The sequence below is a fragment of the Kwoniella dendrophila genome, chromosome 7 (genome assembly GCF_036810415.1).
Source record: "Kwoniella dendrophila CBS 6074 chromosome 7, complete sequence".
Taxonomy (NCBI): Eukaryota; Fungi; Basidiomycota; class Tremellomycetes; order Tremellales; family Cryptococcaceae; genus Kwoniella; species Kwoniella dendrophila.
The window spans coordinates 592,193-619,849 of record NC_089482.1 but is presented as its reverse complement, the minus strand read 5'-3'; the positions used below and the strand labels follow the sequence as shown (position 1 = coordinate 619,849).

The 27,657-nt window shown below is 39.1% G+C and overlaps 11 protein-coding genes across 11 annotated transcripts; 5 read left to right on the top strand and 6 right to left on the bottom strand.

The window, feature by feature from the left end:
• Positions 1 to 161: 161 nt before the first annotated feature.
• L201_005448 (uncharacterized protein) lies at positions 162 to 2,834 on the top strand (the record flags this gene model as incomplete). The annotated part of the gene is made up of 15 exons (XM_066221178.1): positions 162 to 509; positions 777 to 784; positions 854 to 986; positions 1,054 to 1,142; positions 1,216 to 1,261; positions 1,327 to 1,412; positions 1,477 to 1,483; positions 1,558 to 1,746; positions 1,807 to 1,830; positions 1,898 to 1,906; positions 1,959 to 2,091; positions 2,145 to 2,204; positions 2,262 to 2,373; positions 2,522 to 2,730; positions 2,797 to 2,834. The coding sequence occupies 15 exons, from the start codon at positions 162 to 164 to the stop codon at positions 2,832 to 2,834; spliced, it is 1,491 nt and encodes a 496-aa protein (XP_066077275.1).
• Positions 2,835 to 3,344: 510 nt separating this feature from the next.
• L201_005447 (uncharacterized protein) lies at positions 3,345 to 4,594 on the top strand (the record flags this gene model as incomplete). Its single annotated transcript, XM_066221177.1, has 5 exons — positions 3,345 to 3,531; positions 3,644 to 3,854; positions 3,966 to 4,274; positions 4,351 to 4,485; positions 4,564 to 4,594. 5 exons carry the CDS (start codon positions 3,345 to 3,347, stop codon positions 4,592 to 4,594), a joined length of 873 nt encoding a protein of 290 aa, XP_066077274.1.
• A 743-nt stretch (positions 4,595 to 5,337) lies between these two features.
• L201_005446 (uncharacterized protein) lies at positions 5,338 to 8,997 on the top strand (the record flags this gene model as incomplete). Its single annotated transcript, XM_066221176.1, has 5 exons — positions 5,338 to 5,583; positions 5,739 to 6,133; positions 6,177 to 8,642; positions 8,710 to 8,836; positions 8,905 to 8,997. The coding sequence occupies 5 exons, from the start codon at positions 5,338 to 5,340 to the stop codon at positions 8,995 to 8,997; spliced, it is 3,327 nt and encodes a 1,108-aa protein (XP_066077273.1).
• A 771-nt stretch (positions 8,998 to 9,768) lies between these two features.
• On the top strand, positions 9,769 to 11,155 carry L201_005445 (acyl-CoA thioesterase II; the record flags this gene model as incomplete). Its single annotated transcript, XM_066221175.1, has 3 exons — positions 9,769 to 10,470; positions 10,535 to 10,693; positions 10,766 to 11,155. 3 exons carry the CDS (start codon positions 9,769 to 9,771, stop codon positions 11,153 to 11,155), a joined length of 1,251 nt encoding a protein of 416 aa, XP_066077272.1.
• A 1,782-nt stretch (positions 11,156 to 12,937) lies between these two features.
• L201_005444 (uncharacterized protein) lies at positions 12,938 to 13,315 on the bottom strand (the record flags this gene model as incomplete). Its single annotated transcript, XM_066221174.1, has 1 exon — positions 12,938 to 13,315. The coding sequence occupies one exon, from the start codon at positions 13,313 to 13,315 to the stop codon at positions 12,938 to 12,940; it is 378 nt and encodes a 125-aa protein (XP_066077271.1).
• A 683-nt stretch (positions 13,316 to 13,998) lies between these two features.
• L201_005443 (uncharacterized protein) lies at positions 13,999 to 15,909 on the bottom strand (the record flags this gene model as incomplete). Its single annotated transcript, XM_066221173.1, has 5 exons — positions 13,999 to 14,010; positions 14,126 to 14,296; positions 14,380 to 14,688; positions 15,358 to 15,528; positions 15,607 to 15,909. 5 exons carry the CDS (start codon positions 15,907 to 15,909, stop codon positions 13,999 to 14,001), a joined length of 966 nt encoding a protein of 321 aa, XP_066077270.1.
• Positions 15,910 to 16,489: 580 nt separating this feature from the next.
• Positions 16,490 to 17,115, bottom strand: L201_005442 (uncharacterized protein; the record flags this gene model as incomplete). The annotated part of the gene is made up of 2 exons (XM_066221172.1): positions 16,490 to 16,708; positions 16,858 to 17,115. The coding sequence occupies 2 exons, from the start codon at positions 17,113 to 17,115 to the stop codon at positions 16,490 to 16,492; spliced, it is 477 nt and encodes a 158-aa protein (XP_066077269.1).
• Positions 17,116 to 17,883: 768 nt separating this feature from the next.
• Positions 17,884 to 18,634, bottom strand: L201_005441 (uncharacterized protein; the record flags this gene model as incomplete). The annotated part of the gene is made up of 3 exons (XM_066221171.1): positions 17,884 to 17,930; positions 18,041 to 18,251; positions 18,368 to 18,634. 3 exons carry the CDS (start codon positions 18,632 to 18,634, stop codon positions 17,884 to 17,886), a joined length of 525 nt encoding a protein of 174 aa, XP_066077268.1.
• A 461-nt stretch (positions 18,635 to 19,095) lies between these two features.
• L201_005440 (uncharacterized protein) lies at positions 19,096 to 23,343 on the bottom strand (the record flags this gene model as incomplete). Its single annotated transcript, XM_066221170.1, has 14 exons — positions 19,096 to 19,386; positions 19,451 to 19,594; positions 19,654 to 19,729; positions 19,797 to 19,910; positions 19,975 to 20,836; positions 20,886 to 21,016; positions 21,075 to 21,405; positions 21,471 to 21,560; positions 21,627 to 21,716; positions 21,781 to 21,802; positions 21,870 to 22,416; positions 22,472 to 22,641; positions 22,712 to 22,876; positions 22,960 to 23,343. The coding sequence occupies 14 exons, from the start codon at positions 23,341 to 23,343 to the stop codon at positions 19,096 to 19,098; spliced, it is 3,417 nt and encodes a 1,138-aa protein (XP_066077267.1).
• Positions 23,344 to 24,114: 771 nt separating this feature from the next.
• Positions 24,115 to 25,481, top strand: L201_005439 (uncharacterized protein; the record flags this gene model as incomplete). The annotated part of the gene is made up of 2 exons (XM_066221169.1): positions 24,115 to 25,212; positions 25,338 to 25,481. 2 exons carry the CDS (start codon positions 24,115 to 24,117, stop codon positions 25,479 to 25,481), a joined length of 1,242 nt encoding a protein of 413 aa, XP_066077266.1.
• A 258-nt stretch (positions 25,482 to 25,739) lies between these two features.
• L201_005438 (uncharacterized protein) lies at positions 25,740 to 27,162 on the bottom strand (the record flags this gene model as incomplete). The annotated part of the gene is made up of 5 exons (XM_066221168.1): positions 25,740 to 25,907; positions 26,032 to 26,500; positions 26,632 to 26,777; positions 26,903 to 27,024; positions 27,120 to 27,162. 5 exons carry the CDS (start codon positions 27,160 to 27,162, stop codon positions 25,740 to 25,742), a joined length of 948 nt encoding a protein of 315 aa, XP_066077265.1.
• Between the last annotated feature and the right edge of the window lie 495 nt (positions 27,163 to 27,657).

Here is a 27,657-nt window from a genome sequence, read left to right as displayed (position 1 = left end):
TTCCAGTCTTGCTGTCAACCGCCAATCCATGATCTACCTGAACTAGTGATAATCGACCATCCAGACAGATTGACAGCCAGAAGAAGACATAGATCTTGATCCTTGTCATTCCTGGTATCTCAAAACAAGTCATTTGATTCATTACATCTTGGTTTTACTTTATGTCCTCAAGAGGTAATTCAAGCGACGATCAAGAAGCAAAAACAATCCAAAACATCCCTTCATCACCTCCCAGCAAGAAATCAAGATTCTTACTAACAATTCCCATAGTCTTAGCTTTAGGAGCTATCATCAGTAGTCTATATATAATGGGTTTAGGTAATTTCATTGACAAACATTTCGGTAAATCTGATTCAAATACAAATTATAATCAAGGTGCTATGAGTTATCAACAACAACAACCTTACATGCAGCAACCACCACCACCTCCACCACAGGGATACGATAATTTCCAGAATTACGGTCAAGGATCTGCTGCACCAGGTGGTAAGAGGGTTGTAGGCTACTTTGTAAGTTGTGTTATCCATCCATCAATTCGTGCTTGGACCTCTTCATCTATCCATTTGTCGTCGCCCTCAGTACCCTCAGCCACACTCGCTTTTACCCCGTATATCTCTACTTTCGGTCTCTTGCTCTCCTCACCTTGTCGCTTCCTTCCTTTCGCTTCCCTACCCTCGGTCGTATCTACCTTTCTCTATTCCCCCTCACTATCCTAGTTTGATAACCTGAGCCAACGTTAATATTCTAACATAAACTCCGAATTTCCTACAATATAGGTCAACTGGTGAGTCAATCGCGGTTCCTCATCAAATAGCAATAAAGTATAGCGCTGAACTGTATATAAACGGATTAGGGGTATCTACGGCAGAAAGTATTTTCCTCAACAAATTCCTGTCAACGATTTGACCCATATCAATTATGCTTTCGCAAATATCAATAAAGATTCTGGAGAAGTTGTTCTGAGTGATTCTTGGGCCGATGTTGAGGTGATCAGTCATTTCTATGGTATAGATACATATTCCGTATACTAACAAAAAACCTTCCATCTCGTAGATCCACTTTGATGGAGATAAATGGGATGAGCCTGGAACAAATCTTTACGGATGCTTTAAAGCCATCTACTTGTTGAAGAAGAGCAACAGGTACGCTTGCTTGCTCATACTGATAGACAGTACGCCCCTTGCGTCATCATAGCTGATACGACTGCTTGCATAGGAATCTAAAAGTATTGCTTTCCATTGGAGGATGGACATATTCTTCAGTAAGCAATCATCTGGGTAACATAAGACACAGGGGCCAATAGCTGACGATGGTGATTTTCATCAGAACTTCGTCAATATCATTCATCATTCCTGGCGGAAAACGTTTGTCGACAGTGCAGTCAAACTTGTACAAGACCTCGGAATAGATGGGTAAGCTATTCAACCCCATATTTTCAATGTATCTAGTTGATGCTATAATTTGTTCTTTATATAGCCTGGATGTAAGCTATCATACCATTCTCTGATTGCAGAAAAGGCGGTCAGGTGCTGATATTCGTATCTTTGCCTCCCTTAGATCGATTACGAATATCCTAAAACATCAGCCGAAGCTGAAGCATATGTAGCTTTGCTTGCTGAACTTCGAGCCGGGCTTGTCCAACTTGCGCATAATAACCAACAACCTGCAACCCAGTATGAGTTGTCCGTTGCCGCTCCATGTGGTATGGAAAACATGAAGATTCTAAGAGCCAAGGATATGGATGCGGTAAGTCTATTGAATCTCTCCTTTTTGCTCAAGCTTTATGGCTAATATAGAATATCACAGTCATTGGACTTCTGGAATTTAATGGTAAGCCATAGACCCATCTCGCAAAAAATAATCAGACTGACCGGATTGTGTGAACATTGTTTCGTAGGCATACGATGTAAGTTAGTCATAACGTTCAGAGTAGCCACAGCTGACAACGGATATTGTAGTTTGCCGGTTCCTGGGATCAAGTAGCTGGTCATCAAGCCAATCTTTATGCAGACAACCCCGAAGCAAATTCCGTTGACAAAGCTGTAAGATTCTATAACCTGCAAGGTATTGATCGGAGTAAACTTGTTATCGGTGAGCTGCATGAGCTTTGTAGCCTTGATTGTTATATTCTGACTTTTTGGCAGGAATGCCGCTTTATGGTCGAGCTTTCGCTAACACAGATGGAATTGGTCTTCCGTACCAAGGTGAGCTGAGGTTTATACATGTTAGTCTCAGATCTATAGCTTACGATTTTGCAACAGGTACCGGTGAAGGATCATGGGAAGCTGGAATGTGGGATTACAAAGCTCTTCCGCAACCTGGCGCTCAGGAAATCAACGATCCTCGTCTTGGCGCTTCTTACAGCTATGACCCGTGAGTGTTCGATTAAACTTGTAACAATCCCTATATGACAATCAATCCTTGCTTGAGAATCGATTCCAGCTGTCTGTATCAGCTACGACCGATATGAGTTGCACCAGTATGTTATACAGCACATGCTGATCCCCAACTTTGTCCTCAGCCATAAGCGACTGCTTATCAGTTACGACACCCCTGCCATTGCTCATCAAAAAGCCAGATACGTCAATGGAGAAGGTTTAGGCGGCGCGATGTTCTGGGAACTTGATGCTGATAAACCTGCAGACAGTGGTCTAAGTCTGGTCAGTACTGTTAGACATGAATTTGGCCAATTGCAACAAAAGCAAAATGAACTGAATTACCCTAGAAGTAGTGAGTGAAAAATAAGGTTGTACCGTACGGGGCAGACATTTCAACTGATCATACCGATATGAACAGAATACGACAATCTCCGAGCAGGTATGCCTGGTCAATAAGCGCTCATGTGAACGCATGAATGGACAATTATGATAGTTTAACTGAATGAAGACATGTGGATTACACTTCACATATTGTATATGACCCAGCATCAGAATGATTCCCGTTTTATGTCAACCTCCTATGTACACAGTTGATGTGTATAAAGCTTATGAAATATGCCATATCATGCCAAATGCAGGACATTACTCGATGTACTCTTTTACTGTATTTGCATATGATTAACTAATCTCGGAGGCTATGATTCGATATCGGAGAAAAGCGATAATTCACCCAGCTCAGAACGATTTTGATAACGTCATTTCACCAAACGACTTGGGAATGTTGATCTTCTGGACATTGTTTTCTTCTTCCCTTGAACGCTTTGATGATAGCTATCAACTCACAGCAGAATCAATCTTGCTAAAGAGAAAGAAAGCGCAGCTATAGAACCGTTCAACATCAGACTTTCATCACTCGGGATCCCCTTTCTCTACATCACCCTTTGATCTTACCGCTGAAGTACCAATATGTCCTCGAACAGAATTCTACAAGCCTCTGCAGAACTGAGGAGCGCTATACAGCCCACACTCAGGTCTAGTACGATCAGAATTCCCAAAACTCTGATCACACCATTGATACACAGGCCATTTAGCGTATCAGCAATTAGTCGACAGCCTGCTAATTCGCCTGCGGAGGACCTTGCAGCGAACATAAGTAAGTTTGTCGGCTTATTTCATTCACAGCTTGCTACTGTCTTTACGAATGAAGTAAATGCCATGCCCAGATGATCTTTCTAACATGAACTAACATAAACCTGTCGCATCAGAACCAACACCAGAACAAGTAGATTCATACCTATCTTCAAAATTACTTCACCCAGATTATGGGAAAGATCCTACATTTGCTAAGAATTTAGAAAGGATAAAAGAACACGATATACCACAAATCCAAATCACACCATTGCAAGGACAATTTCTGAGTCTATTAGTCAGGAGTATAGGGGCAGAGAGGGTATTGGAAATTGGAACTTTGACTGGGTAAGTCATCGATATTTGGACTGTATCTTAAATGAGAATAGTACAAGTACTACGTAATCGAATTCGATGGATAATCTAGTGAGACTAACTTAAGATATTATTGTAAATCAGATATTCAACCTCATACATATCGAAAGCCTTACCGTATCACGGACGTATCGATACACTGGAGATCAACGAAAAACACTCAAAAATCGCTCAAGAAAACTTCTTAGAATCTGATTTATTTCCATTTCCTAAAATCCATTTAGGTCCAGCATTGAAAACTTTAAAAACTTTGAAAATACCTGAAGAAGGGTTATATGATTTTATTTTTATTGATGCTAATAAAGATCAAGTATTAGATTATTTTTTGGAATCAATCAAGATGTTAAGGAAAGGTGGATTAATTGTTGTTGATAATGCTATTAGGGAAGGAAAGTGAGTTTGGACCACTGATTTATTTCCTCATCTTTCAATCTGAATTGCTGATATGTTACACTATATCATTCTACAGAATCATACCTTCCTCTGAACAAAGCTCAACTATAGAAGTGGAAGGATTTAGAAAACTGTATGATTGGCTAGAGCAAGATAATGGTAAAACTGTCTTAGCAAGTGGTATTCAGACTGTCAGCTCAAAATCCTGGGAGTGAGTACCGAGTACTATATCAATTTACTCCTCGCGTCTCTATATTGGACAAATCGCTGACAAACCGTCTACCTCTAGCGGATTCTTGATCATGACCAAGTTGGTTTAGCTCAAAGTGTTCCTTATTATTACGATTAAGTGAAGTACATTACAAAGCTTGATAAGCCTTGATATTCCATACACAGGACAGGAATTTATATTTCCTGTTCATCCTCCCGTCCTCAAATGAAGAACGATAATTGATATCTAGCACGTATATATAGACGCCTGGAAGCGTACAGTGGAAATCGCACTCGACAGAATGGACTTTTTTCGATACAGTAGAATATCTTTCTCACCAATATACTACTGTTTCAGCATGTATGACTTTATGTATATCTGCAGGATCACCTCTTTCTCTGCGAATATATGATACGCAGATGAGTCTCTTCCATTGAATACTGTACATGCATAACTAGAAATTCATGTGGATTGCGCCTACTCGTAGTACTAGATTTCAAGGTGATCGTAGGTTCCGGCGGAAATTAACCCGCACTTGGGTTTACGAAAACAGTTCAACCTTGATTTTCGTGCATCAAATTGCCTAACTCACTCTCCTTTCCTTCATCATTCTCTTCTTTCTTCCTTCTCATCGGTATCACACAGATAAGTTGTGATAGATTAGCACATCAGCTTTCCGGCTTGTGTTACAGTCAACACAGCTAATTTAGGAGATAAGTTTCCTTCACCGACATTTCAAGAGGAGGTTGTAGATTATCGGCCTAAATAAAGAAGGAGTACTCTTGGCTTTCATCCTTCCTTTAATCACGAAAACCAACACTTTAATACTATACTTCTCCTGTAAGGAGTTTTATGCCTAGACGCCAAATAACCCTCAAAGATCTTGTAAATAGTCCTGATCAGTCACCTGTTCCATACGATAAATCAAGTACACCTTTATCTAAATCAATTCCGGCTTCATCATCATCATCATTATCAACGTCAAGACCAAAAGCTTCAAAAGCAAATAAAGCCAACAAAGGTATAAATCAAAGATATACTCTGAAAGAGAAAGAAGAATATAGAAAGGAATTAGAACATAGATCGAACGATCATTGCGTGAGTTTCATATATCCGTTTATTCCCCTTCTATGCTGTTCCCCTTAGATCCACTTTCAAGTCATCTTGACTGCCAAAGTATGCGGTGTATCAAAGATCTTCCGATAATTCCAGCGCTGACATAAAATGGTATCCTAACGCATTGGGCTCTATAGCCTTCACCTGACCACTTATCTCATTCATCACCTGATCCTCTGAATTGCATTTCACCTACTCCAGAAAAACGTACCTTGTTATCAGAATCGCAATTCCAGACCTATCCATCACCTCAATCGTTCATCTCACCTCTTCTGCGATACCATCCTGCATCATCTCGAACAGATAGCATATCACCTCCTGTACCTTTGGCCCACACCAGTGGTCTGAGTCTATCGCCCGTAGAGTCGTATCGACCTCTCAAGAATATACCTTCAACCAAGTCAACTGTAGCTTCCTGCAAACCGCTTAGTAGTTCTCCTGTAGATTCATATAAACCGAGTAGTACGGCACAAGGACCTAAAACGAAGTCAGCATTAAGTTCGTTCACAACCGATTCTATACTTGGTTTAGCGTTAAGCCAATCTCCCTCAACTGTTGATAAACGACGCAAAAAGTCCTCTAGATTCAACTGTCATCATCAAAGATCAGTCTGATGGAATCGAGACAACACAGCCGGGTTCTTCAATCCATATTAGAAGTCTCGTTCATCAGGATCAAATCAGCTACAGACCTTCACATATCAAAACATCCAGCTCTTCCTCTTCGTTAACTTCTTTGCCATCTTCTGTCATCTCGCTCTTGCCATTGAACTCGCCTGAAACGCTCAAATCCACGTTACTCACATCTGCTCAGCAGCCCGATCACCCAATAGAAGTACCACGTATAAAATTATTCAGCAGTAGCTCAGATTCAACCAAGAAGAAAGAACCCCCTGATAAAGATATCCAAGCCCAACATAACCATCAAGGCATAACTGAAACAAGATTCCAAATCACAAGTGAACGTGTGCTCAGATCTAGCTCTCGACGGTGCTCATCCACCGCCATCCCCATAACGCAGTCAGCTGTATCATCATCCAGCTTACCTGCGAAACCAGTTTTGTCTATAATTCCTCCGGAAACGCCATCTTTAAGTCCCAAAAGAACTACCCATCCTCTCCCGCCTAAGCCGTCAAGCTTACTTGTCAGTGTACCCCATAAATCGTCACTTGAGGCTTTCGGTCCAGCAACATCTCTCGATAAAACTCCTCCGTGGCGTAGTTCTTCGTCGCAACAATCTAAGCCACCAACAGTTCGACGTCAGTCTGCGAGAATAGCGTTGAGTTCGTCATCTTCGTCGTCAGATCCACCTGGACCTCATCAAGATATTGCAGCTCAAACAGCCACTATATCCATCTTGACAAACGCGATCGCACAGTTACCTTCCAACCCTTTACCAAGCAGTATTACCCAAGATAACATTGCCACCGATATGTCTTCGCTACCTAAACGTCAAAGTAGAAAGCCCAGTAGGTTTCAATCACCTGCCGAATCGGACGATTATGAAAATCCAGCACCTTCTGCGCCAACACCGAAACATTCTGCCTCTACACCTACATCTGACGGCCCCGCTTTTAGTGATGGTACCTTGACTCCTCCCCCTTTGTCGCAAGAGGCAGATCACGACACTATTGTAGTCTCAGCAGAACCTTCCGCGGAAGATGCAAGAAGTACAGGTAAAGGTAAAAGCAAAACGCACGCTATGGTAGATACGGAGGATCAAGCCAAACCTACTAAAAAGAGGGGAAGACCGTCGTTGAAACATTTGAATTCCGCTACTTCCGATCAAAATACCCCTTCTAGCTCAACTCCTCACACCGAAGGCAGTATCAGTCCAGCCAAAAGAGTAACAAAGATCACGTTGAACATCTCGAAGAAATCTTCAGCTGAAACTACACCTGCGCCAGCTACAGCAACTGAAAAGCGAAAATTAAATTTGAAGGCCGATCGATCAAATTCTCCAACTGTGAAGAGAGCTGGAAACAAAGGAGGTAATAAGAAAAGGAAATCCGAATCGCATGAACCTGATTTAGTTGGACAAGTTGATGACGGTTCTAAAAAAGAAATTCAAGACCCAGTCAAAAGGGTCAAGATATCTGTAAAACGTCCAGATGATCCTACTCAATTGTCGGAAATTCCAACAAAGAAGGGAAAGAAGATTACCCAAGGTATATCAGAGAAGCATAATTCAGCTGCCACTGATGAATCGCAGAAGAACGACAATCAAAGTGAAGTCATTCAGCCGAAGTTAAAACTAAAATCCAAAAAGTCCGTCAGAGATTATTCTAGTTCAGAGTCCGATGAAGATGAGGAGAAAGTAAGAAAGCCGAAGAAGAAAGCTCAGAGGGTTATTGAAGATGAGGATGAAATAGAAATGGTACAGCCCAAGAAAAAGATTCAGAAAGTTGTCAAACCTGAAGAAGCTGATGAAGACGAAGGTGGTCAATCCAAAAAGATAGTTCATAAAGCTCTTCAAGGTGAGGAAGTTGCAGAGAAGAAAGATTCTCCACTGGCAAAAACAAAAAGTCTCGCTAAGATGACTTCCAGTGCAGATGTAGCTGGCAGTGTAAAAACTGCAACACAATCCTCTACTTCGCCAGTATTGGACTCTCGTGATCAATCACCGCTACCCAAAGCACAAACAATAAAGAAGAAGCTGAGACCCTCCGAACCCTCCGATCTTACACAAAAAAAATTGGCTCAGAACAAAGGTCCAGATACACCTGTTAACAAATCTGAAGGACTATCAAGGACGAAATCAACTTTGAATGCTGAAGAAGGATCAATCAAAAAACCACTACCTCTGAAGAAACCTATAAACTCCAATAACAAAGCTGGTCAAGCAGGTACTCCTGTGGCTACAGCTAAACCTTCTGCACATGGTATTGGATTATTAGGTAATACTTTAGCTCTACTACAAGGTACCTCCAGTACACCAAAGGCCAAAGATCCAAGTAAAAAGGATAATGCAGGAAAAGACGTTAAGAAAGATACACCTAAGATTACAAGGAGAGGTGGTTGGCAGGACGAATGGGTTTTGACGTAAGTTTTAGGTCATGTCATATGTAGTGAGCAGATAATAAGCTGATTTTCTGTGTGAATTTATCAGCGCTGAACAAGAAAGAGAGTATGCAGCTAGTAAGGCACAAAGAGAAACTGAAAGGAAGAGAAGAGAAGAATGGAGAATCAATCCTGTTAATTTGCAAGAGGCTAAAGATAGTTATCGAATCGACGCTGTAAGTGTAACAGACCTATTTTCATTGTCGTCGCCGTTCCAGCTGATGGAAGGTACCATGACATACAGATACAACCACGTACGATACCTGTCGCGGGGGCCATGGGTATCGGATCATCTATCAAACCATCAGCTTTGGTTTCATCTTTGTTGGGATATTGAAACTAGTATTGCCTCATAAGGTTCCAGTCGACATCGATCATTTATAGTACAATTGTCGATAGATATCCATTTGTGCATGTGTTCTTTACGAGTGAATATTGGTATTGACCATACCTCATTAAAGTTTCCCTATATACCAAAGTGTCTACCGAATATTAACCATTTGACATTTTTATAGGTGGAATTGCAGTGGCGAGAACATAGGGTAAACCATTATACCCTTCTTCGGTATGCGGAAGGTTCATATGATGGACAGCAAATAAATTGAGTCCATCACTGCACATCGCGAGAGTCAATGACTTTATTATTGCGCTCAGATTCAGACCTCCTGCCCAACGTCGAGCGAGAGTTTGAGAACATATTGGTAGTGCAAGGTGATGTCGCCCTTGCCGCATACTCTCGCAATGATCCCCTTTACAACATATGAATTACTCTACGTTATTCTTAACAAGAAAGTCTTATGCATCTTGAGTTTCGACATTGTTAATATATTCCAATCCTTTCAGAGGGGACATCCATATAGCTATAAGTTATATCTTACGAGCAATTGAGAATGAGGGTCTTACTGTCCGAGAAAGTCGGAAGCCAAAATACCGGTTAATAACGTGATAATGTTAACCGTATTATAACACCACAAAAAGGGGGTTTTATCTTCAAATACATGTAATTCAACTTTTACATCTTTCCATCTATCTGTTTGACCTATTATACCCATTATATTTACCATTCACACCTCTGCAAGCAATCCAAACTTGGTTTACCATCTCTACAATGCCGCCTTTTGCTCGACTTACCGATCTTGTGGGGGTAACATCCTACTCATCATCATCTTCTTCGTCAACGTTAACACCTTCGAATAAATCAATATCGAAACCATTATGGGTACCTTCCGGTGCAAGAGGAGTATTTGGAGGACAAGTCATCGCACAGTCTTTAGCGGCTTCGTCTAGAACCATCAAACCGCCATTCGGATTGAACTCGATGCATTGTTATTTCCTATTACCCGCATTCTCACAACCTGATATTGAATACAGAGTGGAGATATTGAGGAATGGGAAATCATACTCGAATAGATTAGTTAGAGCTTTTCAAGGCGAGAGAGAAGTTTTTGTCCTTTTGGCTAGCTATACTTTACCTCCTATGGATATTCCAGTCCTACCTGTGCCATCACCTAGAGACCCATCGCACCATCCATCGTCGACTTCGACAAACCAGGAAGAAAAGAATATAAAAGTTTTCCACACCCTAAGATTCGCTCTCAAGCAAACCGATAACACGTCATCCAATGTCTCAAGAGGTAAAAGTAAATTCACGCCTTCGGGTGTGCAAGCTGTCTACCAAACGCCGTTCCCAGATAATTTGGTACCATGGGAACAATGTTTATTAGAAGAACATCGCTGGCAGAAATTCTATGACGAGAAATGCAAAAATTGGAAAGGAGCTAGAAAAACATATCTCGAAGAGTATATAAGAGTAAGCTGAAATATATACCATTCTGGCGTATTCAACGAATGACTTACATTCTTCCGGACTATAGGAACGTACAGAGTCTCCGGTCGGTATCGCTATGGCTAGGTTCAGTGATTATGATAAATCAAAGAGTGAAGAGAATGAACAGGGTTCACAGTATGTCAGGATGACATGGTTAAATGCTAGATTGAATGAAAGTGAAAAGCCGGATATAGAGACAGCCAAGGTAAGAACCATCCCATTCTTTACGATCATTGTTTCACGCTACTCATACTGACGTTCTTAATCTTGCACTTAGGCCATGATAGCGTATATGACAGATTTCCAATTCATCGGTACAGCGTCACGCTCAGTAGGCTTACATCAAAGTTCAAATCCACGTATAGGGATGCTAGCCTCATTAGATCATACTATACATTTCTATCCTATACCCCCAGATTTTGACATCTCAACAGAACCAATTCTACATGTAATGGAATCGCAAAGTGTCAATGTATCAAGTGGTAGAGGTGTCGTTCAAGGTAGAGTATATACTCAAAAAGGTATTTTGATAGCTGTTACTTCGCAAGAAGGTGTAGTTAGAGCAGATCTCAGAGGCTTGGAGGCCAAAGGTTTGATAGAAGGCGGAATTACTGTGGAAGACGATGAGGGGAATGAGAAGAAGAGGAGAAGAGAAGCCAAGCTGTAATAGCGCAGTGCAAATGTATAAATGGAATGGAAAACTCTACAATTCTACCGGAATCATTTTTGCTGATCATAGCCCTACTCAAAGCAAGAATCAGAATCGATCAGCTTTTACACATGATTGGCAAATAAGAGGACAAAAGTTGATCTTACCCAAGTGAGCAATGGTGGATGCTGATCTTTGCAAGTTAAAGCCATGCATTTTGGCTTATTGCAAGTGAATCTCATTCCTGGTTTTTCCTCCTCCAGGTAAAGTATTCCGTCATCGGCATCTATTGTGAAGTGAGCAATCCCATCGAACGATTGATAAGCCATAATTGAACACTGCGATAACATATCAGACCAGCTATTCAGATGATATAATCATACACGGCGATTGAGGTTGTATATTTTGTTCCTGCTTTGTACTCACAGTCATGGTCCAAGCCGGAGTCGGAAAGAAAGAATCTGGTATATTATCTATATGCTCAACGAAAGTTGTCCAGATAAATTCATGTTTCTTTCTATCTTTTATATCTTTCTCACTAAACTCGTAATCGACATCTGTTCTACCACGTTTATAATCTAGTTGATCATTCTTGTTGACCCATTCTGAGTATTTGGGTATTGTAAGTTTGATTTTGGCTGATATATCTGAATCTGCTCGAATTGGGTGGTTATGGTAATTGGGTCCAGCGGACGCGAAATGGAAAAGATTAGAAACAAGCGTCAGGTAACTCAAGATGCTATAAAGCTTGAACAGTACAAAAGCTGGCTGAAATCGGGGATACTGTACTCAGAATCGTTGGCCGATGAACTGAAGTAGATGTTTGTGCCGGTAAAACGTATCTTATCGATGGACGAACTATACTGCTGGCCTTTTGAGCCACTGCAGTTGATTAATCCTGGAGGTTTTGCTTTGCGGGTACAAAGGAGGATAGAACAGAGAACAAAGGACTTTTGGATGGCATTTGGCCTAAAATACAGTACGAGTATCCCAACATCACTCAGGTGCGCGTTCATCCCGTACAGATTGTAGATCTGTTGTTTCTTGTAGGCCGATTGGGCGCAGAGAGACCTTGAAAGCAATACATTAATAGGGTGGTATATGGTCACTTGAATCATGGCGCTGAGAGGATCATCGCTCGATATTAAGTCGTCAGCCAAAACTGTCAGAAATTGTATCGAGCACTCTATTCAGGGATTGTACACAGGAAACGCAAGTTACTATACGAAAACATGATGCCTAGCAACATTATTCATAATCATACAGCTTTGATACTGTACAAAGCTCTCGACAGTACAAAGCTAATCGATGTCAGCCAAAGATTGGCTTTTTGCACCGCATCCTTAGTTTATTTGGCATCGTTCGTCTAAGCCTCCAAGGTCGACATAGTCGGGTGCCACTCGGCAGGCTCTTGCAGAATCTACAGATTTAAATTGATTGGTAACTGTATCAGCGAATCGATGCGATTGAAATGCCAGGCAGTTGAGATGACATGTAACCTTGTATTGATATCATTCGAAACTGCCACTTACAATGCCAATTGAAGGTTGAGGATCTCCTTGGCAAGCCTTTGCTAGACATTGAGGAAGTGGTAGTATTGCTGGTTCCGAGCATGAAACCCACACCGCGCTCCTTTGTTCTATAGCTTCGATACTGAGTGTCTGTTCGCTGAACGCTACATGGGCTGTCTCCTCAAAAGAGTGTTCCGCATATAAAAGGCACTGTAACATGCAAGAAGCTTCTGCGTCAGTCACAGCACCAACTCGGTGATCAACCAGCCAACGAGTTAAATATGTTTCGCTAAGCGAAACAGAAAGAAGCTTGATTTGAGCTTACACTCATATTCCAGTAAGGAGTAGGGAAATAAGTATCAGGGATGTTATCAACGTGCTCTAATATTGTCCATACAAACAGTTTAGGAATATTCAAAGTCTCTTTAGTAAAGGTGTATTCGATATCGGCTTCTCCACGCTTATAGTCCAAAGGATCATTAGTAGTCGCATTGAGCCACTCGGAATATTGAGGTATAGTCAATTTGACCCGAGCGACTATATCTTGACTAGCTTCTTGATCCGAGTTTATTGAGCCGATTTGCTCTTGTGGCTTGGCAAGACAATGAAGGAGGACTGAAGTTAAAGCGGCTGTTCTGATTAATGCGTTATTTGAGAGTAATACCATCATGACTAAAACTTGACTCTCTGTATGCAACAACCTTGTTTCGTTATTCGTAACGGAAATAGCAAGCCAAAAAGTGTGAGCGAGATCTGGTACATGTGTGTTTAATCGTTCAATCCGCTCAGTAAGATGATGGCTATTTATGCAATAGCACCAAAGTCTCGATTCCATTTTACATAAATCCGAGCGATATCACAATCCTTTATTGATCCTTTCTTCCCCCTCGTCTCACAATTAAAGGAAGAAATCAAATTGAATCACCGGCTTAATTAGAAAAGGTTAAATAGTCACACCTTTTACTCTCATCTCAACAAAACTAAGGGGTCGTGATCATTTCAGTACACAGGTGTGATAGCCTCACTCCCTTGTGCCCTTCGGCTGAACTAAACACAATCACATACACAGAACAATCAGCTTCGCATATCATACACAGATATTCTGCAGGTGTCATTTGTGCATATTGCAGCTGATGTTGTGACTTTGACAGACCATATAATGATACAGTACCCGCTTATATTTATGAATAGTTTTCAATGCATGTATATGGGATTCAAAATTTGGGAATACAGGTGCAACCCATCAGCCTTTTGAGTTTGAATGCCTGGTCATTGTCTGTTACAGACATTTGATCTTTACTTATTTTAGGAATTTCGAGTCATATATACCGTATGTCTCCAGGAATTAAGTTATGGTAGAAACTGTATAAAATGTAGGATGCCTTGTTCATTAGCCAAATAGAACGCTTTTCCTTCTGAAACCGGATTTCTCATGCCACCCAGAAAGCGATTAACGGACAAAGTCGATGTGACTTACCGTGTCTATATGAGGAGCTTTATCATTCTTACAAGCTGAAGCTAAACATTTCGGTTCTCTGCAAGAGATTCCAGCCCATGGTTTTGCATCTTCAGCTTTGATCCAAGGTTCTTTGTCACTTAGGATGAAATACGCTATACCCTCAAATGACTGACCAGCAGCTATCTGACACTATCGTCACTTCGATCAGTATAATTTTAAGGAAATCATTACTTGTTACCATAATCAATGGCATACCTGTATTGAGAACTCACAGTAGTATTCCAATAAGGTGTAGGAAAATAGGTTTTAGATACATCTTGATGTTCTTGAGTTGTCCATGTGAATTCGAATTTCTTCTGATCATGTATATCTTTTTGAGTGAAATTGTACAAAATGTCTGTTTCACCGCGCTTATAATCTAATTGAGAAGTACTATTCACCCATTCAGAGTGTTTTGGTATGGTAAGTTTGATTTGAGCTGCATATTTTGGTTCATGCTGGGCGGTAGGTTGCGGTTGAACTTGACAGTTGGGTGTTGAAGCCAGCGATAACCTGGGTGCCACAATAGCAAATCCGATAAGCTGGAGATACGGCAACATGTTTATTAGACTACAGATATCCAGAAGCACGAGAGTGAAGCAAATGATCGGTAACGCATTGCAGTGAAAAAATATTTTTAGAAAATTCATTATACGTTTCGACAGTTTACCAAATCACGGTACTCGTACGGTAGAAAAAACCGTACATTGATAGATCAATTTTGAATCTCCCCTTAAGATCTTCGATGTGAAAGGAGTGGTTAGTCGCTTGTGGCGATCTGAAAGGTAATGGTATGTACTTCATGCAACACAAAGGGGTGTCCACATAGCCAAGGGGTAATAACAAGATCTTAATCAAGTATTTTCGCAGTAATTTATATACCAAAATGTACTCTTAGATCCAGGCTGATGTTTGTTTAGCTATACATCTGATGCTGGCTAATAAGGCTTATTAAAGACATGGGAACATGCGAACTCATCGACGAGGATAAGAATACATGTGAAGTGTAGAACTACAAAGCAGATACAGTAGCTACGAATTCTGACTACATCATAATTCAAAAGTGGAGTGATACTGATCGTGACGACCACAGGTCATTTGTTAACGATTCGTCCAATATCGAACAGCTCAATACCAATTTAAGAACTAGGAAAACGGAATTAGTAAATGCTCTCTCTCTCAGCTATTGATGATGAATGAACAGAACTCACAGTATCAATGACTGGAGCACCTGTACAGTTTTCATTTGAGCAGCTACACTGTATGCCAGCTGTACCATTTTTGATACCATTATCACCTGTTCCAGCAACTATCCAAGGTTTTTCATCTTTCAAGGTGAATTCAGCATTGCCTTCAAATCCTTTTCTAGCTATTGCGGTACACTGGATACATACAGTAACAGCCGTTTGTGTGATTAGTCAATAATAACAACAAATTATGCATCTTATAGTGGCACTTACAGACATGTTCCAAATAACTTCTCCCAAACCACTACCTACATCACCAGGATGTTCGTACGTTGTCCAGAGAAACTCCTTTCTGGCTTCTTCAACCGCATCTGATAGTTCAAAAGATATATCAACAGTGACAGCACCGGTCTTGGTTATTGTTTCTGGACTTATATTAGAGTTGGAATTGGAAGTTTCGGTGTACTTCGTATATTCAGGTATACCGAGTTTGAAAGTGGCTGTTTTGTAATCCGTCACCGGGTAAGCTAGAGCGGTCGAGAAAATTGTGGTGAGGAAAATGTAGTAGGAAAGCATTTTGGTATAACTCTAATATAAGAGATGAGGATCAAAAAAATTTGAGTTGTTTGCTTGCCTTAGGCTCTCGAGGGTGAGAAAAGAAAAATGTCCGGATTGTCGCTGGGAAACTGTCAGTTTTATATGATTTCAATAGTTGTCGACAGAAACATTTTCTCATCTCCTTAGTCCTATTGGGGTATAAAGGATGACTGTCTTTTGTAGTAGGATTAAAGGAGAACAGAAGGATTGTCAAAGGGGTAAATTGATGGTTAATGCATGAAAGGAGTCAAAATTGTCCACGATCTAGGCTTTCAACGCAGCGGGCGTACAGCACCCGTTTCTGACCAACGTTATATATATCAGATAATTGCTCCTAGCAGGCAGCATCATGTAGTTCACAATTAGAGCGACACATTGCAACAGGCGCAATACAAGTATACGAGGTCTGGCTATGCTTATCTATGAAAAGAACACGACTAGTCCTTCATCCCACCTTCTATGGATTTATTCTCCACGAGTCCTTGATTCTGAAGTACATATCATCATCTCTATCGAACGACCGCCTGAGACATCGATTCTGATAACGTTTCTCACAATGTCAGCATATCGAATACTGATGTCCATTGAAATCATACCCACAAACATCGAATTCAGGTTTATCACCTTCACATTTATCTTGAAGGCATTTGAAAGAGTCTTTCTTAATTGACAAATGCGCTTGATCTAATTGTTTAGCATCGAATGTGATCCATGGCTTTTCAAGCAGTAAATTACAATCTAATTGTCCACGCCAAGCTTTATCGGCTTTCGCAATTACCTAGAGAGGTGTATATGATAAACATTGTTAGAAACAATCGATGAATCACACATCAAGAATGAAACGGGACATATCGATCTGTTACTGACACTCCAATTCGATCGTACTCGTACTCATATATCATGTAGCAGAAAAACGAATCAACTTACCTCGACTTCCCACAATTCTTTTTCATCATCAGAAACGGTCCAAGTGAATGTTTTTTCATGTTCAGGTCTTCTGAAAAGATCAAAAACTGCTGTGTCTCCACTTATAGTTAAGAAATAATCATCCTTCTCTGAAAGTTCAACTTTGGTATTTTTAGGTAAAGTGATAGCCCATTTTGCCTTTTCATCTGAAATATCTTGAGCCTGAGTAAGTAAGCCGCCAAAGGCTAAAGTTGCAAGGATAAAAAATTGCTTGTACATCTTGATATTTCAGTAGTTTATAGATTGAATTATTTATCAGTAACAGCTAGTAATGACGAAACAAAGTTGTGTATCTACAATGAATATTCAGTTGCAAAATATAGCTCAGTAATCTCTGCGTTATGAAATACTCAACATTTCAACGAGTTTGACAAAGAAAACGCCTCATTTATATAGGCTATCTGCAAAACATCAGTGTTATAGATCATGAGGTTGAGTCCAATCGAAAATGCCAGCAGGATCATCCTTTGTCAATCAACAAGAGCAAGGGGAAGCAATCTAACCGATAATCACTGTTTCATTACCGACTCATGTAATATCCGGTTTCATCGCAATCTGAATATTCTCATCTTATTGCATAGGAGCAAATTCCTAAGATCGATTTTCTTGGCTAGACACAAGCTCAAGGGGGAAGGAAGTCTTGATAATCAAATGGAATGATCTTATCATACAATATATCAAAATGGCAAACGGAATAAAAGGCCTGCAGCAGGAATAGTCAGCGGATTTGGGATGCACGCAGCTGTGTCTGTCGGTTCGTGATAGTTCAGTAGCATTGAGACTGTACTTAGTGAGTGAGCATGCATTCTGTGCAGCCATCGGCATACGAAAAAGTAAAGACGACATCATTAAGTCTATCAAGAAGGAGATCACAAAGTGATACAGAATACATCCCTCCTTGTACAAAATGAACAAATCGCAACTACCCAATTCAATGTCCATACAGCTAAAGGTCAAAACATGTAGCTGCGTGATAATCCTCGCCCTTCATACAGTATATGCAACTCCTAACTTATTTGCTTTACTGGGGATTTCTATAAAAGTGATTACACGTTAGCTTTTCATGTCTCAAGCAGGATAAAGGGATGACAAAAACACGGATGAATGGTGGAAATTTTGTTAGACCGACTGCTCAAGCATGTACGTATCGATGATTCTACGGTAACATAAAACCCACATAAACTAAACTCTGGGTGATCACCTTCACATTTCCCTTTCAAGCATTCAAATTTATCCTTTAAACACTCCAAACGAGCTTGAGTATCTTCTGTTGAGACTAATTTAACCCAGGGTTTTGAATCTTGAAATTCAAATTTAGCAATTCCTTTATATGGGTATCCAGCATCAGCAATTACCTATCAAACAAATCACCATGACAGAAAATGGCGTATCAGTATACAGTATATATGGTATATCATCTGCGCAAAGAGTATTATACTCTTCAATTTCTGCTGTTTTTAATCACACTCACTTGAGTTTGCCATAAAGGTTCATCAACATTGTCTTTATCCAAGCCTTTCCAAGTGAAATTTTGGCGTTGTAATGGTTCTTTAAATAGGTCAAATGAAACTTTTCCGGGTCCGCGAATCAGTTCTTTTTGGTCAGTTTCGTTGATGAACAATGTATGTTCAGGCAAATTAATTTCAACATGAGCTTCTAAATTTGCTGAGACGCCAGAGACAAATAAGCCATTAGCTAAAATAGATAGTAATCCGATTTGTTTGAGATCAAATAACATTATAAATAGTATCTTTCGTTGTAGCTGTAAGGTTCCTCTATATTGATAGCTTCTATTGTATCGATTTGTACTTTCCAAATATCTTTCTCTGTATGAGTTGGATATATATATTTATAGGTTCTAAACCTGATACATTGTTTTACGTACGGCCTAGTTGTCGGGAAAAACTTCAACTCTTTCAATATCGGTATGATACTAATTTATCAGAAACATATGGTCCTTTGTCGGATATATGCCTAGGAGAAATGAACATACTAATGATCAAAGACAAGATGGCCTTCCTTTCACATGTTGAAGTGATGTTGCGCAGTTAAGGGGGAATGTCCTCAATGATACAGATTGATCTGCACGTTGACGAATCTAAAAATAGCTGATAGCCAGGCCCAGAAAACCATATACGATTCATATTACATGATCCTCGATATATCGATGACATCTGTACTGAACCTGTATATACCTGATCATGCAAACATCACTCTAGCTTTTCTTCTGGGTGGACTCGCCTCCGCTTCTGGTGTATTTCCATTTCGTAGCGGGACAGTACTAGGAAGGGCCTGACCGTTGGCTACAGTGTCGTGTTGATCTAGTGAATTATGATGCCCATTGACCGAATCATTGTGATCGATATGCGCCGCACCATTTGTCGAGGGTTCGCCATCAATCGCGGTTGACGGGGGGGTTTCGTCAATAGGTATAAACCGTACAGCGAAAGTCTCCGTTTCTTCTTTCTCTGGGTAAACGAATCGAGGGTTCTGAGATAATGAACAGATGAGGGTTTGAAACGTGTACATATATCCTGAAAGTGAAACCACTCACCTCAATCATCGCCCTGGTGTACAGCTTCTCGTCATCAGTTGATCTATTTTTCGTAGATCTTTTTGCAATATCTTCCTCGAATGTGCCTTCAGTGACCAGGATTTGAATCTTTGTTTCTCTGGTCTGTCCTATACGATGTACACGCTGATTCGCTCATATTATTAGTGGTGCGTTTAAGAAATACAAGAAAACTTTCAACTCACTTTGATAGCTTGAGCTTGGACATCTAGATTCCAAATTGGTCTCAAGAATATAACTCGATTAGCCACGACCAAGTTCCTGAGACATTGATTGAGTCATTAATCAGCAGTCTACCATAAATTGTATACTTGTCCTATTCACTCACAAACCTCGTGCACCAACTTTTAAGTCTAGTAAACACACTTTGATTTCAGGTTTTTGAAAATCATTCAAAGCTTTACGCCGGTCCTTCGTAAATGATTCACTTCCAACAAAGGTGCTACATCATCCACAGTTCAGTCAAGTGAGATGATACTTGTAATCAAATAAGACAGGAGACTTACCAAGTTATATCTAGAAGATCTAGAATTTCAGTTAAATGACCTAATTCATAAGCATCACCGAAAATGACGAATTTATCTTCTTTATCTGATGCTATCAGTGTTTGAGCTATAAAATTGACCTTTGCTGATTTACTTTTTGTGTAGAACGTAGCTGGAAGTGGTCTTCGTGGGATAAATCCAGAAGATGAAGAAGGTACAGCTGCCGAATTAGCGTTACGTTCAGCTTCTTCCAGTCTTTCCTCTATTTCATCCATGTTTTGTCTTTTCCTTTTCTTAGTACTCTTTACAGTATTATTTGAGGATTTGAGTACAGCTTTTGGAGCTTTAGCAGCGGTTGAATTTTCAGCTTTTGCTAGTCTTTTCTGCTCTTTAGCATGTTTCTCCATGTACTTAGCCATTGTCTTTTGGAATTCATCTAATTTATCATTCCTATAATCCCATCCTGATATATGTAAATACTGTATTGTCTTTCCGCCTTTGTTCAATTCCCTTAGGGTGTTGAAACTGTGTACGTCGATCATATCAGGTTTTGAATTGAATGAATCAGACCAAGCTTCTTTTATCAATGATGGGAAAGATTGACCATCCAATGGCATAGAAACGGCGTTTGTCATCCATTCGTCCCATCCGGGTGTATCGATAGCCATTTGCAGATTTTGACAGGCCTCTTCCAATTGTGCTCGTACGTGCGGGTCCGCGTCCGGATGTCGTGTCAGCCAATCTTGAGTTCTCGTTAAGCAGCCTGCAGTACCCATATCCCTAGCAGAATACCAGAAACATGCCAAATGCAAATTGTCCACAACTCGAAGGAACGAATCTCGATTGTTCGCATGCAGGAAATAATCGACATCTTCTCCTCCACCTGCAGTATTCGTCAGTACTTAAAAAGAGATCAACGTGGAAAATCTCACTAGTATATACATTACTTGCAACTAGTGCAGCAAGCACATTATATGTAATCTTTTGGAAGGGGTCGAATTGGAGCAATTCATTGGTTATTGTGGATGGAGGTAGATGAGCTTCTATATCAATCACCTTTGGCCTGTTTTCATAGCATTCAGCTAACGTGACACTTGTAATTCGTCATTGTTGTTACTCACGCATGTTTGACCATTATTCCATCCATGATATACTTCAATCTTCTAACTGCGCCGTAAAGTGGACCTTGACGTTTTTTCAACGGGGCTACGACATTCTTCTCAAAACCACCTTCCGTCTTGAATGGCTCGGCAGCCAGGTATCCACCAATCATCCGACCCATTCTAGACGCATCTTCTAGATCAAACTGATCCCATGGTCTACGTACAATCGGGGTATCATGAGCATTTGTTGCGATCGTGGGCGTAAATGACCGTGTAGCTTGATGCGAATTAGGCACCTCAAGGGATTCCAATTCAGTTTCGCCCCCTTGCTGAAGATGCCTAGTAGGAGCTGGTCAGACTCATGTCAGCGAAGAATTAGGAGAGATAGGAATTTATTTAATCACATATACTTACTACCACTAACAAGCCATCGCCTCTCCACACTTAAATTTCTCGCAAATATCATCGAATTAGCGAGCTTTGATTGCGCTGTGTGTCCTTCATCTACGCGACTGATACCTTAGTACGACATGCATTGTTGTTTTTCCAAACACGATTGAAGAAGCTTACCTAAAATCACACGTTTCCATCTCGCTCTGAGAAGAACCGAAGGTTTGAGACCCCTCATTCGACGATGTTGAGTTTCTTCAGCACCAAAGCCTAGAAGAGGTTCGTAATTATCAGCAAAACTACTCTACAACTTTTCCGATGCTTTGTTACTGACGCAATGTGTCCATCAAAATGACCTGTGTGAATTGAAATTAGCCATCTTATTTTGAGATGTTCATTAAATTTACAATACGATAAACTCACATCATATTCCAGTAATTCCTCTATACTAGGTAACTCATCGTTAGTTGCGTTATAGACTTTCAAAGCGTTTTCTTCTAAATGACTATCTATCTCAGATTGCCATTGATGAATGAGGATTTGAGGTACTATGACTAATGTTCCTTTTGCTAGGTATACTTTCTTGACCGCCTGATCTGCTGTTTTCTTTTTTGAGTATCTTGCACATTCATCATCAGGAGGTAAAGTACAATAGAACAACTTCCTTTCTAATAAAGGACGAAAAATGTCTAGTACGTTCGGGTCGTTTACAGCTGAAGGTATATTTGTCGCAATCACGTTAGAACAAAGTTCAACTAAAGAAGGAAATTCTAATTTGGTCTTATGTTTTGGATAACCAGTTAACGCTCTTAAATCCGAATTTGATGCGAAAGGATATGTACGTTCAGCTAAATCCGTTATAATTGGTGATAAATCAATATTATTGGGCGGCGGTAATGTAGGTTGATGTAAAGTTGAGGTAATAAGTGATAAACACATTAATGTTTTACCTGTACCCATCTGTTCACATCTATGTGAGGCATTTCAGCATGAGGAAGTGAAGGAAGACAGTCGATTGAGCTTACAGGATTCCACCTCTAGGTAAATCATACCATCCTGGATGACGTTGTATATCCCAATTATTCAAATTCAAATAATAAATTCCATCTCGCCCAGCTTCTTTAATAGGTATAAATATCGGATCAACGAATTTTTCAGGTTGCATTTCCATCTTTATCATTCTAGCTACTGATCGCTAGAAGTCGTATTAGTACATTGCCCACAGATTGCTATTTTGATAGATAACAGTAGATAACCATGCTCACTATTTGATATCTGTACATATTCGTTCTTACTCGTAAAGGATTTTCAAACGCTTCCAAGCTATCAAACAAGTCTTGATCCAGCTTTATATCAGAGAATTCATATTCAGGGTCAGGGGGAGATGGTACAGATGAGTATATCTCTTGCATGCTTTGATCATCTTGCGCCTGCGACCATCACATTCTACTATATTAGCTTTACCTCGATTGCTGATTCCAGCGGATACTTGCGCAGAAAGGATCATACTTACTGTAAATCCCATTAGAATACCTCCTTCCTTTTCCTCAGGATCCCAACTCCTTCTTACGTTGTTCATTAAGCCTTTAACTACTTTATCCCTGTATTTGGGTACGATAGATTTCCACATACTTCCAGATACATCACTAGGTAAAATCCAACATCTGACTTTGATTCCTTTGCCATATCTTATCCATTCCCCTTGAAATCCCAAACCTACATCACTTATAGCTAATCTCAACAGTTTGACAGCTTCTGCTGAAGATTCGTCAAATAGATTATCCGATTCGATGAAAGAAGGTGTGATCGGTGACCATCTTGGTACAGATGAGGAAGGGAAATGAAACGACAATCCTAAAGACAGTAGTCCAAGTTGAATGGAGTCTGGATGAGGCATGTTGTTGGCCTTGAGCTACTATGTACAATTAGAGGAGTACATTGGTTGAAAACTATATACTACATCAAAAAATGTATTTTGAGCAGTCTTGTATATGATCTAAGCAGCAGTAGGATTAAAGGTTAGTGAAATCAGACCGCACAGACTAATGTGCGCAGAAATGGCATGATATAATATTATCTAATCTCGACAGCTGGACGGACATCGCCGCCTGTCTTATCGCTTAATATCAATATATAATATTAATTCATTCTTGAATTGCAGGGTGTGGTATCTTACACTAACACTACGAGTACGTACTCTTGGCAGGGTTGTGGCACATGATACACATGATACACATGATACACATGATACACATGATACACATGATACACATGATACACACGAACCCTCTTGACATGTTGGAACAGGGGATTAAGCTTAGTGATTAGTGATTAGTGATTAGGGGGTCACAGTACTACTGTACAATCGAACGACTGTATGCATATCTATCTATGGTAGATTAAGAGAGAAAAAAAGGTTATACATAACCTTAGTTAAATAGGATAATTGAATCTGTTTGATTTCGCCAACAATGACAAAGGAATGCCATGACATGGGTACGAGCACTGTATACTCGGGTTGGAAATCGTGATGAAGACCGTACAAGGACCATAAAAGCATGCATCAGATTACTGCTATTTACCTTTTAATATAAACCCATGGAAAAAAACCGTTCAAGGATACCATACATATTCTACTATAGTTCAACTTCAAGTGGCTAAGTTTACTATGACCATACAGCGTGATATTGAACTAGGTGAATATAAAGTAGTTGGTAAATCTACTCAAGAAAATGGATTTCAACAACTGATCAAATTACCAATAAGTTGGATTGATAGCTGTTTTAGAAGACGAACCGGATTAAAAGTAAAATGGTTGATCGGGTTAGGAGTTTTCACAGCGATGATATACCTGACATTTGATACGTTGACAATATGGAAAAGGGATTTGGGTTATATATTTAGACCAATATGGGATAAACCTGAAAAACCATGGATAAATATCAAACAAGTTGCTCCACCTGGAGATATAGATAATTTAGAAATACAGAAGAAATGGTGTAATTTACATGAATGGGATATTAGACAATACAATAATGATGTTAAACCAAAGATAATAGATGCGATTTTATTTTCAAGTGAATTAGATTTATTAGAAATTAGATTAAAAGAATATTCAAATTTAGTTGATATTTTCGTTATTGTTGAATCAAATATGACATTTTCTGGAAAACCAAAACCAACTTATTTCAACGAAAATGAAGAAAGGTTTTATAATATTATACCTAAAATTAAAATCATACATCATATAGTAGGGAATTTTGAAAAAGATTTACCTGTTGGATCATTTGATAATGAAATTAAACAACGTGTTCGATTAGGATCTGAGTTAAAGAATTTAGCTAGGAATGGTGATATAACCCATGGGGATCTAGTTTTGATGAGTGATGTAGATGAAATTGTTTCTTCACAAACTTTGAATTTATTGAAAACGTGTAAATTCGAAACAGAAATTATCCATTTGAATGTCAAGAATTATAGATATTCATTTGAATTTCCATTAGCGGATGATGGGTATTTTAGACCAAAAGTTACAACGTATACTGGAAAAGATGAATCTTTGAATTACAATCATGGTAGAAAAAGTGATTATCTATTAGGTGGTTCAGGTTGGCATTGTTCTTTCTGTTTCGAAACACTTTCACAAATTAAGACAAAAATGTTAGGTTATAGTCATAATGATAGAGCCAGAAATCCCGCTTTAGTAGAGACAGATAGGTTAAGGGAAACGGTATGTCAAGGTAAAGATCCATTTGATATGTATCCTGTAAGTATAGTTCTCCAAATTTTGTTTCACTTTTCTCGAAAAATAAGAACTGAAATAAGTTTGATTGAAATATTTGGCTTACACTTAAGAACCACTCTACTAACCGTTTCGTGTGTCTATTTCAGGAGGCTTTCACGTTTAAAGATATCATCGCTCAATCCGGTAAACCAAAGAAGTCAAACTCATTTACCGATATACCAAAAGCTCTAAAAAACAATCCTGACAGATTGTGTTATTTGCTTGATGGAGGATGTGAACGTCCAGAATGATTACGGAAACATCTGTTGTATATATAACCGGCCTCCTGTTGGATGCATAGTATACCCACAACCGATTGTGTCCTTGATAGACCATCTATACCTTTAATAGTGAATCTTGATCTTCTTGTGATAAAACCAGAAATCTTATTGGTAAGCTGCAACTTGGTCTTGTACCCATTTCATACTGCAGTAGAACGTATAACACTTATCAGCTTGTTCATAACTGGAAACGGTAATTGATCTATAAATGCTAGCTGAGAGCTGAACTTACATTTTCTCCGTATTCTCCTCATCACAAGCATCAGGGTTAGCAGAACCTTTTCTACCCCATGGTATATAATAACTTCCATTTTGATCTGGTTTACCAGCTTCAGGTGATAAACCAGCATAAAGAGGTGTCATTCTACCTAAATCCAATGGATACGTAAGACGATCCTGCGATTAATGAAAGTTATATAAAATTAGTTTATATACCCTTAATCTCATAAAATTTCAAATAAAACATGCACATTTACCGAACATACTACAATACAAAACGATACATTGAACAAGGACTCACAACGAATAAATGATATAACCAATTTTGATATCTATGTAAATCAGATTTAATTCCACCTGGATTTGAAGGATGACAATTAATATTATAATTATTCTTTTTCATTTCTTTAGCAATTACTAAAGAATGAATAACATTTAAAAATTTTGATTGACCATAACTACTTTTAGAATCTAAAAAATCAAAATTTGGATTTAAAAAATTGAAACCACCTTTTGGTGGGAAAAAAACATGTCCATTTGAACTTAAATTTATGATTCTAATTATATTATAACCTTTTTCTTTTACTTCATTTTTAACTAAAAGTGATTGAGAAGTTTTAATTAAAATTGGTAATAATAAATTTGTTAAAAGAATTGGACCTAATGAATTTGTACCTAATTGTAATTCATATCCTTGTTTAGTTTTACTTCCATTTGGTGGGAACATTACACCAGCATTATTGAATAATAAATGAAGATTTTCTTCTTTACTATAAAGCCATTGCGCATAAATTAGTAATAATCGCTAACATATTGCATTACAACCTTGACCAACACTTTAAATATGTAGATATATATTATATGATACCCATATCAACGATGATAACTATCAATCACTTACGTCTCAAATTCTTTAACAGTAGATTTGATGGTAGTCAAATCTCCTAAATCTAATTTGATAAAGTGAATATCCTTTTTACCAGTTTGCTCCTTCAGATCTTTTATAGCTTCTAATGCTTTATCTTCTGATCTAGCTAATAGATAAACCTGATGATGAATATATCAATTTCGCACTTTCGTCAGATACCGAATTTACCTCAAAAGTAGACTTCACCATACAGTACAATCCCGCACAACGATATAATGAGATTGTTATCAACATCCGAACTTACTTTAGCGTTCTTCCGCAATAAGACTTCACATATAGCTTTTCCAATACCTGTATTACCACCTGTCACAATAGCTACATTTCCAGTTTGATCAGGTAAATCGTCTACAGACCAAGTAGGTTTAGCTGTAAGAAGATCAGAAGTGATAATTAGCATTCAATTGCTTTGAATGGTACGTGGGTGGACACCATATGTACTTCAAAATAACAGATCTACTGACGAGGTAATATCTCTTTTATAGCATTAAAATATGCCCATGACATTTTATCTTTCTTTGCTTCGGTTCGAGGTTTATGTACAGTGAATTCAACGTCGAATCTGGATTGATGGCCAAGATTAGATCAAACATTATGCCTTTAGTTTTGAGAAAAGCTGTAATCGCAAGGTATATATGTTTAGCATTGTACAATTGTTCAAATAAGAAGTAGGATTAAAACCGAGGAGAATAAGACGTAGAATAGCTAATTATTAATTTACTCATTTTGTTCGGTTATCTTTCGGAGACTACATAACCTTAGTCACTGCTGCTTTGAGCTAAAACAGTTTACCTCGGAAAGGGAGTACCTCTTGCCCGTCGGTCATAAGTTAGTTCAAATACACAGTAGTTCAAACACATAGTGCTCGAGTACCCAGTACAACTGTTCAGCTTTACTCGTACACCAAGCCAACTACATACCCAGTGCATGCAATTACGAATCGGTTTCGAGCGCAAGTAATGGATATGCATGTAAGTTTTCTAAAGGAAATAGAGGTTAAAT